Below are 15,939 nucleotides of genomic sequence, written 5' to 3'. Positions count from 1 at the left end.
ACTGCTGCTCCTCTTTTCTCACTGACTGAGAAATGTGGCATCAAGAACCAGAGAGGATACCTACAGTCCAGAGGGCAAAAGAGTTCTCAAGCAGGTAAAATGCTGGCATCTAATTAGATCAGTACATCCCTTTGGTAGCTCACATTTACAAATACATACTCCAGAAAATAAAGCATATTGATTTGGCAAAGAGCAGAAAGGGAGTCATCAGCCTGAAAGATGAGAGCACGTGTTTGTACGTGAAGGGGAGCATTATAAAAGTTCAGAGGCTTTGGGGGAAAAAAATAAAAATCTCTGAGCTAAATCTGAGTGTCTACATTTTCCTTATTTTATTAAACAACTGGGCCTAACAATTAGAAAATGACCAAATTATTCATTTCCACTTCAGTGCTCCCAAGGTACCCTGCTCCTGCCACGAAACCACCAGTCAAACAACTGCCTCCAGCGCATCATTCTCCCAGTCACACTGGAAATCTTGCACTTTTAATCAAAGCTTGTCATTAGAAGAGAATTATACTTTTCTCCAACAAACCCAATTGCCCCAAGTGTGGTAGATGACACAAAGAACCCTTTTTTCCTGGTAGTGATAATTAAATTCTATAGCTCATTGTTTCAGATAAGCACTTGCATTGTATGGGAGAGATAAAAAGCATTTATTCTTTTAAGAGGCTCTAATGAAAGTGGCAGTAGGTTAGGAAAGGGTGGTTCACAGCCTTCCCTCAGCAGTGCAGCAAGAAATGGAGAGGTTAAAGCTGGCACAAATTCACATGTAGTTTATTAAAATTGGATGCTTCTGGTTTCCAAGTCATTATACAGCACATGAGTGACACAGGAAGCAAATAAGGTTTTAGCTGCATTTTTATGATTTAATCTTAAAGGCTGGAATTCAAAGCAGGTCTGTACTGCTGAGAGAAAAATCTCTTTAAGCAGGGATCTGGCTTCCCAGCAACAGTGTGAGTATGGGAATAACCCAAATTATTGTAACGGACTTGTGCCAAGAATATTGCTCAGTCTGAGCTTCAGGAGGGTACCTGGGAGGCAAGAGAGATGAAGGTGGTTCCTGTTGCTTCCTTCTCTGGGTAGCCCTGGTGATAAGGCACAGAGCAGCCTGACTGACACATGCCCACTGGGAAAAGAGCTTTTTAAGCCCTAGTTTTTCTCCCCTCACCACATGGCTTGGAGATGTAGAAATTTCGTACAGGCACTGCATAACCACAGTGCTGTGCTTAAAGCCATGCCACAGACAAATGTGAGCCCTCATTGCTTATGTGACTTCAGGACTAACCTTGATCTCCAAGTACAATGAAAACCAGCTTGTTCCTACCTACCACAGGGAATGAGGAGATGTGTGGTGAGAAAAGGCCACAGCACGAGAGACCAGATGAGAGAAATGGTGTTTGGAGACTTGGAAAAGGTGTGCAATGCGGTGCCAGACATGCGCAGCACTGCACAAGTCTTAACTCCAGCAAAAGGAAAAATATGAAACATCACCAGTCCTCTCTACTTACAGAAACCTTCCTTAATAGGCCCTGCAATTCAGTCCTTGGGAAATGCTAAAGCCTTTAGAGACTCCTACCCCTGGCTCAACATTCAGTCATTAAAACCCATGAGATGATAGATCCTATGCTAGAAAAAGGCAATAGTTTGTGACACTGAGCCTTCTGAAGCACCACTGATGCAGTTAACGGTGTGCTGTGGTTCAGATGTTTGTCCTATCTCCTCATGACTCCTCCTCATCTGGGTCTTGCCACTTTGTTACGATGAAATCGAGTATCACAGTCCTCACAGAAATGCAGCTTTCCTGAATAAAAAACTGACTCTATGATTCAATCCCAGCAAAAGCCAGGACACTGTGTCCCCCTCTTTGTGCAACACCTCTCTTAATAATCAGGAAAAAGGCAAACCCTAGTTATTAAAAACATATTTAATACCTATATATTTTTTAAAAATTGGTTATGTCATGTTTTTACAGAAAAAAACAAAATACAAGGACTGGATACCACAAGGTTTCCAAATTTCTGGAGCAGCCGCTTACTTTGAAAAATAAAGCAGCAACCTATTGTGCTGTAAATCAACCTTTGGGGTGACGAAACAGACTGAAAGCAAAAAAGATTGTATTTGTCCAGACTTCTGGACAGAATTCTGCTGCAGTGACTGGGTTGAGTCTCTCCTAGCAGAAGCACGCTGATACAAGCAGAAACTACAAAACAGGGTTTATTACTTTAATTAGATGAAATGATTTGAAATTACAGACTTCTTGCTACTAACACATGACAGGCATAAAGCCAGCACCTCATCTCCCAAATGAAATTTGCTGTCACAGCTACTGTAGCCAAATAAATTTAAGAAATTTTGACTGCTGTAAATATATGAGGAATTACCTGCGTCCAAAATGCCTTGTGCCAGGATCGCTCCAAACTTTGCCATAACATCATCGTGCTTATCATTGATCACTTTGGAATAGAGCTGTCTGAACTGGCTGACCTGGATAAAAGAAATGAAAAGAAAAAAGAGAGATTATAAAACTGACTGCATGAGTCAAATATTCCGTCTTTACTGGAAGCATCCTGGATTTCTGCATCCTAGGACATCGTTTGTCTTTTCAATGGCTTTAGTGACTGATGTTACAAGTCATCCACTGATAATTAATTACAGAGGTTTTCCCCACTTGAAGATACCCATACAATGATTTTAAAATAGTCAGTGCATTTCCAAAGCACATTTTGCAGAGCATACAGGAATACCCTGAGAACCTCTGGAGCCTCACTGGAACAAAAGATCAACTGATGAGTCTGTAGCAGGGACTACTCTCTGTTCTTAGGTGCATGACACTGCGCTTTATTACATTTCCTCCAATTCCTACTTCTAAAAAGCTCAAACCTACTGGGTCTTTCCTGTACAATATTTCTGCTGCATTGATAGCGCTCCTATGCTGCGTCATCAGTGAATTTTGCTACTGCACTCCTACCCTTTAAGTGAAAATCATTAATGAAAATATTTAATAAAGTAATAGTTTATGCCATGGTATGTCAACCACAATATCTTAAGCACAGATTAGTATGGGAAATTGCTAAAATTTCACTTAAATTATTGTCAGTGTTTTAAACAGCTTGAGCTTTCACTGGTTCACCAAGTGTTGAAGAGGCAGAACGCTGTCACATCCAGCAATATCTAAGGCTTTATCACAAGTTAATAACTTATGTCTTTAATACAGACAGTGGAGCAACAATACAGCTCAAGGAATTTTTATAACTGAAAAAGCAGACGACGAAGTCTTAATCTGCAACCCAGTCAAAACCTGGGAGGTTGCATCCCATCCACTGCGTATCTGAAAGAATCTTTATACCTCTTCCCTAAATTAACTGTAATCCAGACATCCCTGCGACATACTGCTTTTGTTTTTTCTGTTTTCATACTCAGTCTTCACTTGAAATCTCTTCACTACCAGGGTTATTATGCACTGGATGGGGCTGCCCAGCAAAGTGGTTGAGTCACCATCCCTGGAGGTGTTTAAAAGATGTGAAGATGTGGCACCTAAGGACATGGTCTAGTGGTGGTCCTGGCAGTGTTAGGTTTACAGTTGGACTTGACAATCTTAAAGGTCTTTTCCAACCTAAGTGATTGTGTGCTCAAAAACAGAGGTGGTCTTTTCAGAAACGCTCTTTCCAAAACGTCTTGAACAAGCTTCATGCAGGACACCAGTGGGCAGAGCATCAGGAGCAGCCCTCAGGCATCGCTCCTGGCTCATGTCTTCAAGTGCACTGAGGAATCTCAAAGCGCTTAAAAAAGCATTTTCACACCCATTTCACAATACCAACCATTCATACGACTGAGTCAGTGACAGGAGAACTGCGCTGGGAATGACATTTTGTTAAACTGGGATTCAGCAAGGTACAAAGATCAAAAGAGAACGAAGAGCTGACTGAGGGGATAAATCAAACTGCGGGGGATCCTCAGCAAAGCACGAGATCAGACTCCCCAGCAAAAGCACATCAGAGCCATGAGGTAAATCCTGCAGCCAAGGTAACGCTAGCAATGAATTTCACCACATTTCACATGTGAATTTCTGACCAGAGGCAGTAAGAAGTTGGGACCATACCTTGGAGAGATTACGTCCAGTGTCTGGGAAGGAAAGAAGACAGAGTTTGCCACTCCAACCCATGAGCATTTATTAAAACCAACAGTGTAAAACCAGCAGCTATTTCCATCTTTCACGCTAGGTAAGTCCAACAATTTGTGTGCTAACATCAGTTCTCTATTCACCAATTCCCCTTTGCATGAAGAGGTTTTAGTTAGTAGTCCCTGCCCCCAGAAGGAAGTGACTTAAATTTCCTTGCATCTATTAAAGCTAAAAAAAGAGGAGCAATGTACATTTTCAGGGCAGCCACACAATACAGGGTTTATTCTAGATACACTGACCAAACCCTGCTCCTGCTTCAATCCATTTATGCTTTTTTCATGCTCTCCCAATTTTTATTTATAAAGGCTTACACTGAGGTTTACACATTTAATATAAACAGTTTGTTTCTTATGCATGACCTCTTGTACGCTGGAAAAATATCTCGGTTTTCATTTGTAACCTGGAACAGGGCCTTGTGCAGCATCAAGAGCAACCACATGCAGCCTTCCAATATTATTTGGGACAGACACACAGAAGCAACACGTGAAACTATTCCTCTGTTTGCGCTGAGCAGCAGGATTCCAGTGCCTCTGTTTAAAGCACATCATTGCCAGGACTCTGGGCTCAGCTTCTGCGTTTGGAATATTTATACAAACAGACGGATGTTACAAAGCTCGTTTGGTGGACAATAATCTGGAATTTACACCGCAATCAAATCTTCAGAGAGCGAAACCCTGGCTGAAGTGAGAAGACACCCAGAGAACTGCTGATGTTCGCACTGGCATCTGAAGTCTGATGGAGCAGCACCTCGGGACAGAGGGCAGAGGGGAAGTCTCCCACCTTCCCTGCTCATTGCCCTGTGAGCTGCCCCTGTGAGCACCCAAGTGAACAAAATACCTGGGCAACGAGCCCACCAAGAACCCACCAGCTGTGGCGCCAGGACACCATGCAGGGCAGCAAGCTGACTACTTATTAAAATAAAAAATACGTGGTGCCATAGCAGGAGTGGGTTCTGCTTTCAGATAAATCCTACAAACCTGTGCATCATGAGCCGCAGACCACTGCCAACCCTGGAAAATGCATTGAGAAAGTGCACCCTTTTCAAAATCTTACTTTAATATCGGTGGAAGCAAAATTATTCTATGAAAGAGTGTGAGCCTGCGCCAACTGGCCTCAAGAGCCAGGCAAACAGAGATCAAAGGACTGTTCAGCACTTGGCTGTGCCATGGGCCTGCACACTTACCGAGGCTGTTCCTATAAGGCGAATGCTTCACGGCAGTGGATTTTTGACTATATCAGGTCCCAGCTGTAAAACCTTCTTTGCTGCTGGGGAATGCCTGCTTTGGCAGCTCAGGGAGGTGTCATCCTCACCCAGAGCCACTGTTCCATCTCTCTGGAGAAAGCGAGAGCGGTACAGACAAAAACTCAGTTCTGCTTTTGCTGTTGGGGCACTCACCTCGTACAGAGTGGAGCAAGATGTCAACAGACAGCTTAATTTTTTTAATTTATTAAGCTTTTGAAGCAAAATCTGCCAGTTTGTCTAACAGAGCCCTTCATGCTGCTATTATTTTTTCCTTCAAACCACAGCAACAAGCACATCCCAAACTACTGAATACGTTTATTTAATATGCTACGAAACCCACAAACTCAGTTTCTCCCTTGAAATCTTTGAGCACTTTAAAAGTTTTGCAACATTTGGAAATGCTATCGAGACATTTATTTGGGCAGCTTCCAGGAGGAACAGTAAAACGCAGGCAGTGACCCATGCCACCTTTACTACCCATACACACACCCCGTTCTGATCATCAGTGCTAGCCAAAATTACATGCCACTGATTTCAAACGAAGCCAAATGCACAGAGGCTTTAAGACATGAGAGCGATACAGCTCCATTTCCTACCACAAACCCAAGGGGCTGTCATTTATCAGGCTGTTTACCACTTCTCCCTCCACCAGTGAACGTTCATGCGCATGAAGCCCATGAGATTGTTAAGAAGATGACTCAATGAACAGTTAACTAAGGGAAACGGTGGCAGGTGATGAGCATGATGCTTTTTGCAAATGTAGGTTCTTAAGAAAAAGAGCATTAAGAAATCTATTGTTAATAAAACGGGTTTTAGATAGAACATGCCAAGTTTATCTGCTTCAAAAGTTAAAGTTATTCTGCATACGCTTGCTCTCTCGAAAGAGTATGCAGCATGCAGAAGCATCTGACAGTAACAGGCTTACGTGAAGGAATGGGGAAGTCCTACCAGAAATAATTCCTGCATCTCAGCAAGCCCTAGCATTTCATATAAAGGGGGTGGGAAAAGCAATCTGGTCCTGGTTTCTTCACAACATCTTAAAGGTAACAGTTTACGATCAGAGGAGGATGGAGGAAAGGCCTTAACTTTGCTTATTTTCTTCTCATTCTGCCAAGATGACCATCCTAACACAAAACCAGGAAAATGTAAATTCAATTCAAGATGTTAGACATGTAGTTCGTTTCCAGAATTGCTATAGTAATAAACCTGCAGGTCCCAAATACATAATGAAGTTGTCATTGATTTCTGTTACAATGATCTCATCACATCTGTAATTTAGGATTCCATTTCACAAAATAAACTTGTTATCGTTCTATATCCTGCACTAATGTGGTTCTTAAATGTATCAGAGGTCAGGAAAAATCATGCTGGCTGCACATGGAGGAATTGTGTTTCAACTCCAAAGAGGCCAGATCAGCTTTACCCAGGATTTGCTACCCCTTTTTGGAACTTAAGTAACTTGCAAGTTCAAGAGACCTCCATATAATGACAATTCTTTATTTAAACTCTTTAATTAAGTTGTTTAAATAGAGTGAGCACAACAAAGAGGAAGATAAATACAAAGGTAGAAGACAGCAAGGAAGCTGGTCAAACTGTATGCCACAACCTTCATTAAAATCACCGTCTCCCACATGCAAAGCATCATGAAGTATTTAGCGGCAGTGAGATAGTGATATGTAAAACTGAGCTTCTCTGTAACCCCATCAATGCCATAAATACAGCTTGTGGGATACAAAACCCACCACGCTCTTCTTTATAGCTGCTTATTCTGAGTGTGCCCCTCTACTCTGCTCTGGTGAGACCCCACCTGCAGTGCTGCATCCAGTTCTGGGGCCCCCAGTGTAAGAAGGGCATGGAGCTGTTGGAGCAGGTCCAGAGTAGGACCACGAAGATGATCAGGGGCTGGAGCACCTCCCCTACGAGGACCAGCTGAGAGTTGGGGCTGTTCAGCCTGGAGAAGAGAAGGCTCTGTGGCCTTATTGTGGCCTTCCAGTTCCTGAAGGGATCCTACAGGAAAGCTGGGGAGGGGACTTTTTACAAGGGCAGGCAGCGACAGAACGAGGGGGATTGGTTTTAAACTGGAAGAGAGGAGATTTAGACTGGATATTAGGAAGGAATTCTTGACTGTGAGGGTGGTGAGGCCCTGGCCCAGGTTGCCCAGAGAAGCTGTGGGTGCCCCCTCCCTGGCAGTGCCCAAGGCCAGGTTGGACGGGGCTTGGAGCAGCCTGGGCTGGTGGAGGTGTCCCTGCCCATGGGGGTTGGGCTGGGGGGGCTTTGATGTCCCTTCCAACCCAAACCATTCTGTGATTCTATGACTCTCCAGCAATGCAAGTGCTGCCATACATCAGGTGAGACACTTTGGTGCACAGTGCACCACTGTGCCATTTAGGAATCTAATCATATCAAAATGCAATTCATATCACTGCAATTCAAAAATGGCTATTTCTGAACAAGACCCTTTCAGATCAGAGTAAAATAATTTTCTCTTCAGACTGGCAGAATGCTCCAAAAAAAGGTTCCCATGGATAATAACTAACTTAATTGGCAACATATTCCTCAAAATATTCCTTTGACCTTTGAGCAAGAATCCCAGCATGGTAGGGGCTGGAAGGGACCTCTGGAGATCACCCAGTCCAACCCCTGCCAGAGCAGGGTCACCCAGAGAAGATCACACAGGAACACGGCCAGGGGTTTGAATGTCTCCAGAGAAGGAGACTCCACGGCCTCTCTGCGCAGCCTGGGCCATGCTCTGGTACCCTCACAGGAAGGAAGCTTCTCCTCACGTTTAAGCTGAACCTCCTGTGTACTGGTTTGTGACCACTGCCCCTTGTCCTGTCGCTGGGCACAACCAAGAAGAAACTATGATGGTTCTAACTACATTTTGGGGAGTTAAAACAAGTAAAATCGATACATTCTGTAATCAGATCCTAAATTAGCAGACTATTTCAGGGAATACTTATTAGTTTATAATCTGTAGTTTCGAGGGGTTCGTTGGGTTTTTTATTTTACTTTCTTTTTTAATATCAGCAGTACTTCTATGACGGGGTGATGAATTGCCTTCTGTATCTATATTATGCAACGCCACACAAATTTTGGCTTAGAGGGCTTTGGCGTAAAGCCTTTTAAGACCCTCTTCCCATTTTTAAACAATCCACAGAACTCCAGACCATACATCTCATCCTGTATTTCCTAGCTCACTATTCTAATCACCCATTGAACAAGTCCTAATATTACACATACCTCTGAAGTCAAGGTTACCAGGCCTGTTTGGGGAAAGAGATCTGTCTTATTACACACCTCAGATTAGCTCTATTTTTGCTGGCTGTTTTCCTGTCTGCACTTTTCTTTAGGACACACGGATTCTTTCACCAATCATCTCAAAAGGACTGAACACTCAATAGACAGACTCAGCAAATACTCCACAACAGTCTCGGATAGCTGACTGATTTAGACCTGTCTGCAGTTTCCATCCCAAGAGGATTAAAATAATAAAATTATTCTTTTATTATTTTTTTGCAAACTAAAATTAATTTATTTTCATAATGTCTTTTCATAGGAGAAAGTCTCATCCTTACTCCTTTCAGGTGAGAAACTGAGGCACAAGAGAGCTAAACAATTTGCCCAACATTAGAGGAACAAAGAATGATTAAACCTCATCGCTATAACGAGGGTTGGCATTCCAAGCACCTGACTAAGGAAGAAACAATAAAAACAACGAGCCGTTTTATCCATAGAAAGACAATTCAACTTCATATTATAGAGACTTTGTATCCTGGAAGATGAGGGGATCCAACAGAACTCATCTTCTTCACTGGCTTACTCTGATAATATAAATAACGCTCCCAGATTCTGCTCGGTGAGAACTAACTGGGTCTTTTTTTTAATAATTCAAAGGAACAGACTGTCTGCCAGCAAACGTTCATGCTCCATGACTTGGAAATACTCAAACACCTGTATCTGTAGATTTCCTTCGCTGACTTTAAGTAAAATTTTCCACAGTAAAAGGAGTTTTTCTTCTTTTTTCCCATCCAAATGCAGTAAAAAAGTGGTTGTTTTTAATCACAGTTCAACCTCTAAAATGACATCAATAAAAGCAACCCATACATGACAGATGAGTAGCAAAGTACCAGCTACTGCCCTGCCTCAGCACTCAGCAGCACAGATGATACGTGGCACCTCAGAGCTCCTATTAATGCTGACTTTTCGTCTGTACAAATGTTTGCATATCATCATCGGTCATGTATTCACAGCGCAATCTATTTCTAAAAGCTAAACACAGCAGATGAAATCCTTTTTGCCTTCTGAGCAGAAAGAAAAACTCCATTAAAAAAATACACTTGCTATAAAGCCGCTAAGCCAGTTCTAACAGCAGAAACTGTTTCATCTGAAAGAAGTAAGACTGGCTTCAAAAGAAATAGTTACATCAAGGCTTCACTGCAGTGTGACCCCATCCAAAACTAAGTTTGCTATCATAAAACCGCCTTTAGTAAATATTGGTGTTCACATAAATCATGAGCATACACACCTCAGCACAGAGCAGCAGAAGACAGTCACTTTCATATCATTATAAGATGCTTTTAGACCTTTTAAGAAAGAGTATTTATTCTTGTAACACCTAGAGTTAAAAGCCGGTCATCTATCAGCCATGTTTCAGTCAGCACACATCGCTCCTCCATTCAAAATTCAAAGTGTGCACTCTCATCTGTGAAGAGCTTCCTGCCATGCATTCATCCCTGGCTCTTCACAAGGCACGTACACTCCAACGTGCAGTGCCAAGCACTAAAGATTTGGCATCCGATGCCATTTTTCCACCTAACAAAGTGGTATGCAAGGTATGCCACATTACCTTTGGGCAGGTAATCTCAGTCTGCTGGATCATGATAAGGGCGGATGCAATCAGAGCTCCTTGACGTACATAGTTCACAGGATCGTTTGTCATTGGCTCAAGCAAATTAATTGCTTCCTAAAAGGAAAACAAGAAATAAGCAGTCACAAAGTTAACACTGTTATTTTTAATATCCCAGGATTCAGTACTCTAATGGAAACTTATCAGATTGATGCTATCAAATATATTAAAAAGTATATTTTGCCTGTCCTTGGTAGGGATGAAGCAGAAATCTGCATTTCTATGGGTTTCAATCAATCAGGACAGAAAAAATCCACAAAAAACAAGCGATGGATGGAACAAGATCTACTTGTTGAAACTGGGCAACAAATAAACAACAGTTGCCATAAGTGACAGATGCATTCAGCACGTTAGAACTACTGACATGTGGTAAATAGTACACATAAATTATTTGTACACTTTCTTTGCCATTTTTCCCAACAAAATACATCAGTGTTACCTTCACTTTCTGTGTAAGGAACAAATGAATCAGAGATATCAAACAACATGCTGAAGGTTATAAAACAACCCAGGTCCCAAATTCATGGCCTTACACTTTACTGCTAGAACCTGTAGCATTTAGCATCACACGAAAGCATTCATTTCAATCCTACAGCAAGTGGGGCTGCCTCTGAGCACACATCTAGTAAATCTAGGTTTTGAAAACATTTCAAAACGTTCTACTGCTTCTTCAAATTCAGTAACTATGCAGCTAAGTGCAATAGAAATGTGATTCATGATGATCTATCATCAAGTACTCCTTTCTGTGCAGTCCACTGGTCTGTAGCAATGCAGGGGCTCTCTAAAAGCACTCAGAAATTGCATGTGAAGGAATCTGTTAGATAAGATACTGTTTGGAACAGGAAAGATAACAGTTAGACACCCACCCTACGAGGCTGAAAGAGCCCTTTTAATCTATTATGTGATCTTCTGATGACAGGAGTCAGACAGAATCACTTGGAAATCTCTTGTAGGGAGTTCTCTCCTGTCCATACTTAGGACATGAGCAAATGCAATTGAGTGTGAGAGTCTCCCAGCACAGACCCCTCTTCGCGCTACTTCTGTCAGGGTGAGGCTTTTAGAAATAGCGTTTTGTACAAAATCAGCTTGTTTTCAAAAACTGCTTCTAGAATAATATCATGCCTTCGTTTAAACTGCTCTTGCCAACTGAGACACTACAGAATTCTCCACCTGAAGGTGACTCACTCATCCTTTGGCCCTTCAATACCATGTATGGAGCATCCACTATAACAAAAAGCTGAACTTTCCCATCTCCAAAGTTGAATATATTTGGGCATTACAAACCTACTAATATAAGCTCTGAAAGACATGTCTGCATATAATCTGATGGTTTAGGTCTTTCTCACACAACGTATCTGGAAATAAAACAGACTTCCTTGTGCAACTAAAAGCATTTCCACTTAAATCAACTTGTCAGATGCAGCAGGTTAAAAATAAGCTCCTTGGTTCCATCTTCCACTTGAGAATAAAGCAACATGGACAAAAACAGGACTTTGGTTTTGCTTTCAAGCCTGCATGCTTTAGATCCTGTAGATGGCAAGCAGTGGACGCCAGCATTCTGTGCGTATCACAACACAGTGACACGCGAGAGCGCTCGCTCGCAAGAGCCACAGACCAAGTGTTAGTGCTGGCTGAGGAAGGGATGATGCAGATAAGTGTGAGATTTATCAAACACTCAAAACGAAATATTACTTCCATACAGTCTGTGCACCTGTTTTGAAACTGTGATGTAGATTATACACACATGTGGGTGAAGTAGAGGAAGCTTATCCCCAAGTTTATTCGCTGCTTGTCCCAATGAACTCTCACTTCCCATAGCAGAAATGGGAATCCTTCTACTCTAAAATGTCCCTGCTATCATCTGTGAGAATTATCCTTCACTGACACTTGCAAAGTGAGGATAAAATTTACTGGTTGTGAATTATACACCTGAAACTACAGTAAATTTCATTAAATTTCATTGCACTTGGCTTTACTACAGGGATCCTTCATGAATTGTGTATCACAGGAAAGAAGAAAGGAGGTAGAAATGCTGCAAACCACCTGCTGTTTTCCTGTCATTTGTTCCCCCTAAAGCAATCTGTAAAAGGGCAAAGGAGTACTGAACATACACTTAAAGTTCAATGGCAACTTGACAGTAAGAAGACTCTAAGAAAAGTTTTGAAGACAAAATTCCAAGAATGGGGTAATAACTTATAAAAACATTTTTCTACTCTATTTGTACAAGCAGGAAAAGAATCTGTATGCCCAGGACAGTTAAAGAATTTAAAGGACTGCTCTACTCCAAGCGGTGCGAGAGAAACCTGATCTCTGTGTGTGATATTTCCCCACAAATGTTTCTGCGGCAGGAGGGAGCAGAAACTCTTGGCAATGGATGTTCTGGGTCCTCACCTTGTTTCCAGTCCCCGCACAGCAGATTCCCAAAGCCATGGCAGCCCCATAACGCACATGGGGATTGTAGCTCTCCGACAGCAAAGAAACCACACTCGGACACTGCTCAGGAGTCCTGAAGAAAGGCAAAAAACCAATGTCATTTATTATTGTTGTTCAAGATATGGAGACTTCACGTCGTTCATACTGGAAAATTTAAAACTGTCCTTCCACACGTGGATATATTAATTTCCCCCATCTTTGTAGTCATACTTACCACTCCTAATTTTGATGCCGCACAAAGCATTTCACAGTATCATCACTGCTAATTTCAGCATTTCTAATGCAGCAACAGCAAAACTGTTTGTAAAATAACATTTTGTCTCTGCGTCAGACAAGTCTGCATTCTGAACTCATCACGAGCGCATCTATCACAGCTAATCTGTTAAAATTACCCAATTTAATGACACCGTGAACACAAGAGCAATGCGGGAATGGGGTTGGCAAGTACATGTTGATGAAGAAGAAAGATGGGGAGCTATAAATTGCAAGTGATTTAATTATGTCTGTTTACAAAGTGCACATTATCTGGTTATCCACTCCACCTCACTGTGTCTTGCAGCCCAGACCAGTTTTCTGATTGTCACATTCACAATCCTAAAAGCAGTCTTGCAAGCCATTTACTTTGACTGTAAACTGAATTCAGTCTGAAACGTACAAAGGAAGAGCCAAGAATGCCTTAGCATTAGCTTCCCTTCTCGTGTTCGCGATACTGAAAGATGGAAGTTGGAGGCAGTACCTGTTCTACACAGGAAAATCAGCACCAGGTAGGATCATTGTCTATCAAAGCACACAAGAGGTAGTGAAACTATTCTAGAGTATGGTCTAGCACTGGTTTTACTTAAATGAACACCTGAACCATAGAAAACAAGGCAAAAAGACCTTAAGCAAGAATCTAGTTAATTCTCTTCTTTCATGGCGACTGGGGACCAAAGACACCCTCCTATAACCACACACTCATGCTTCAGTTACATCCTACACACAAACCCAGTTAATTTCTACTCTGTTATCTCTTCCCATTTCCACACTTTCCCGCAGTCTCCTCTGGTAACTGGTCCTAAACTCCTCTTTACACTCCTCTCTCCTGCTCCAGTTGATTGCAGACAGGACTAGACTGGCTCCAGACCTCCTCCCAAATTGCTGAAGAGAGGAACAAACACAGAAATCCTGCTGCCTCTAAGATGCAGCCATGATGACAAATGTTAAGAAAGGGAGAAGAGCTGGGAAATGGATTTATTCTGTCCTGCAAACAAGCAGAAGTGAAGAGTTTAAACTAAAAGACACATTTAAAACTACCTGTCAGTCTCTTGCTCAAATAACAGCTTGGATGCTGACAATGTTGTTTTAAAAATGAGCTGACGTGGAGACCAGGAATCACAAATCCTGTAAAAAATGAGCCCAAGCATTCAGCTGCACAGAAGACTTCAGCCCTTGCACAAAGACTCTGAACACCTTTGTGTTTGCTTTACTTCAGGCAGGCTGTGAGCCAAAGAAGAGAAAAACCTCTTCTGGCAACGTTGGGATTATGCGCTTTGTGGCATTAATCATTAAACTCCTGTTCAGAAAGCTGGACTTTATAGAATCATTACCTTGAACAAATCTTTGTGTTCAAAGGCTCAGAAGTTCCAGCATTCTTTTTGTTATAAAATCAGGATTAAGGTATGCTCATTGGCTTTGGAATTCTTAGCCAGATTTGCATTATTCGTGGCCATTATTTTAAACACTTTTATCTCAAATCTATCCACAAAATAGTGAAACATTTTGACAGGGGGACTTCTGTAAATTCACTTTAGGACTTAAAGCTACTGAAGGGGTCCCCCTACTTTTCCCTAGAAGGCAGAACCACAAGTGGGTTAAGGCCAGTGAAAAGCCTTGTGAAAATGCTTATCAGAGGAACAGGAACCAAGTGAGAAAACTCAAAAGCAGTACTGAAAAAGAGAAATTGCTTATCAGAAGTCACACTCGACAACAGGCTACTCTTAGTCAGTCCTAATATGGACATTTGTTAAACATGGAAGATAACATCACATGAAATACCAGGATCACATCTGGAGATTCAGTGGGCAAAAGTTTCATCATTTCCCACCCATCCATCCCTCCTTAGAAGTCATAGTAAAAATGCTAAATCTGGAGTATATTTAATATATTTTTAAGGACAGAAGCAAAATACCATAGTCTGCTAGTCTGACCTTCCCATAACAGAGTCCAGTAATTTCATCTAAAAATTCCTACATTAAAGCCTAGGGCTTGTCTCTAAACTGGGCTGTATATCTTAGAAAGATAGGCAATGGCTATTTTTATATCAAATTATCTTTAATGCACTGGTTCCTTCCTTTTTTCCTAACGCTGGCATTGCTCAAGCAGTTTGCTTTTGCAATTACATTTTACTACAGCAGCAGAACGACGACAAAAGAACAGTCTGATTATTTCCTTCATTTGAGTCTGAAAATTGCTTGAGCGCTCCTGCATAAGGCATCAAAACGTAGACGTCACTGGACCCAGACTCATATACAAAAAACCAACAGCCCAACTAGCTTCAACTTTGTTCTCTCCGTTACTGGGAAACTCAATGAATTGAGAAGCCAAAAAAGTCTCAAAAGTTTCTTCTATAGGACTTCTACCCAGTAGTTTCCACCCTACACCAGAAGTTCTGCTGTTGTGATACATGGGCTGCAGGTGAAGGACTTCCTCCAAGATCCACTTTGGTTTGATTCAGAAGTCATTAACAAAACCATAGAGAGAAAATAAAGATGCACGGAGGCAGTAATGAGAGATTCTCAGTAAAATATAATAGTTTTATTAGTTTTACCAACTGGCTGCTCTCAAAACCTCCACAAGAAACAAGTGCCCTCTGTGGCTAAAGATTTTGAGTCTTCACTGAAAGCAGAACCAGAGGGAAGATGAAGGAGCTGCCCAATTTCTGAGGAACCAAAGAAAGTTTTGGATTCTTCATTACTTCCAAAGAGAGAAGAAAGATTGATTTTCTTAAGCCTCCAGTGCAAACACTCACAAAATAAAAACAAGGAAGTCGAAGAACCCCTTAGGTTGGAAAAGACCTGTAAGACCATCAAGTCCAACCGTTAACCCAGCACTGCCAAGTCCATCACTAAAGCATGTCCCTAAGCACCACATCTCCACATCTATTAAACCCCTCCAGGGATGGTTACTCAACCATTTCCC

At 41.8% G+C, this 15,939-nt stretch overlaps 1 protein-coding gene across 1 annotated transcript in view; it reads right to left on the bottom strand.

Moving 5' to 3' along the window:
• PSMD1 (proteasome (prosome, macropain) 26S subunit, non-ATPase, 1) overlaps window positions 1-15,939 on the bottom strand; it is a gene marked incomplete at its 5' end in the record, with an annotated part of 67,041 nt that overhangs the window by 11,647 nt on the left and 39,455 nt on the right. The window contains 3 exons of the mRNA XM_010183596.1: window positions 2,382-2,484; window positions 10,270-10,386; window positions 12,721-12,835. Coding sequence (XP_010181898.1) covers window positions 2,382-2,484; window positions 10,270-10,386; window positions 12,721-12,835 — 335 coding nt within the window. The remainder of the gene's footprint in view (window positions 1-2,381; window positions 2,485-10,269; window positions 10,387-12,720; window positions 12,836-15,939) is intronic.

Source organism: Mesitornis unicolor, unplaced genomic scaffold, assembly GCF_000695765.1.
Source record: "Mesitornis unicolor isolate BGI_N332 unplaced genomic scaffold, ASM69576v1 scaffold6424, whole genome shotgun sequence".
Classification (NCBI taxonomy): domain Eukaryota; kingdom Metazoa; phylum Chordata; class Aves; order Mesitornithiformes; family Mesitornithidae; genus Mesitornis; species Mesitornis unicolor.
Note: the sequence above shows the minus strand (reverse complement) of the source record. Positions and strands in the feature narration are given on the sequence as shown.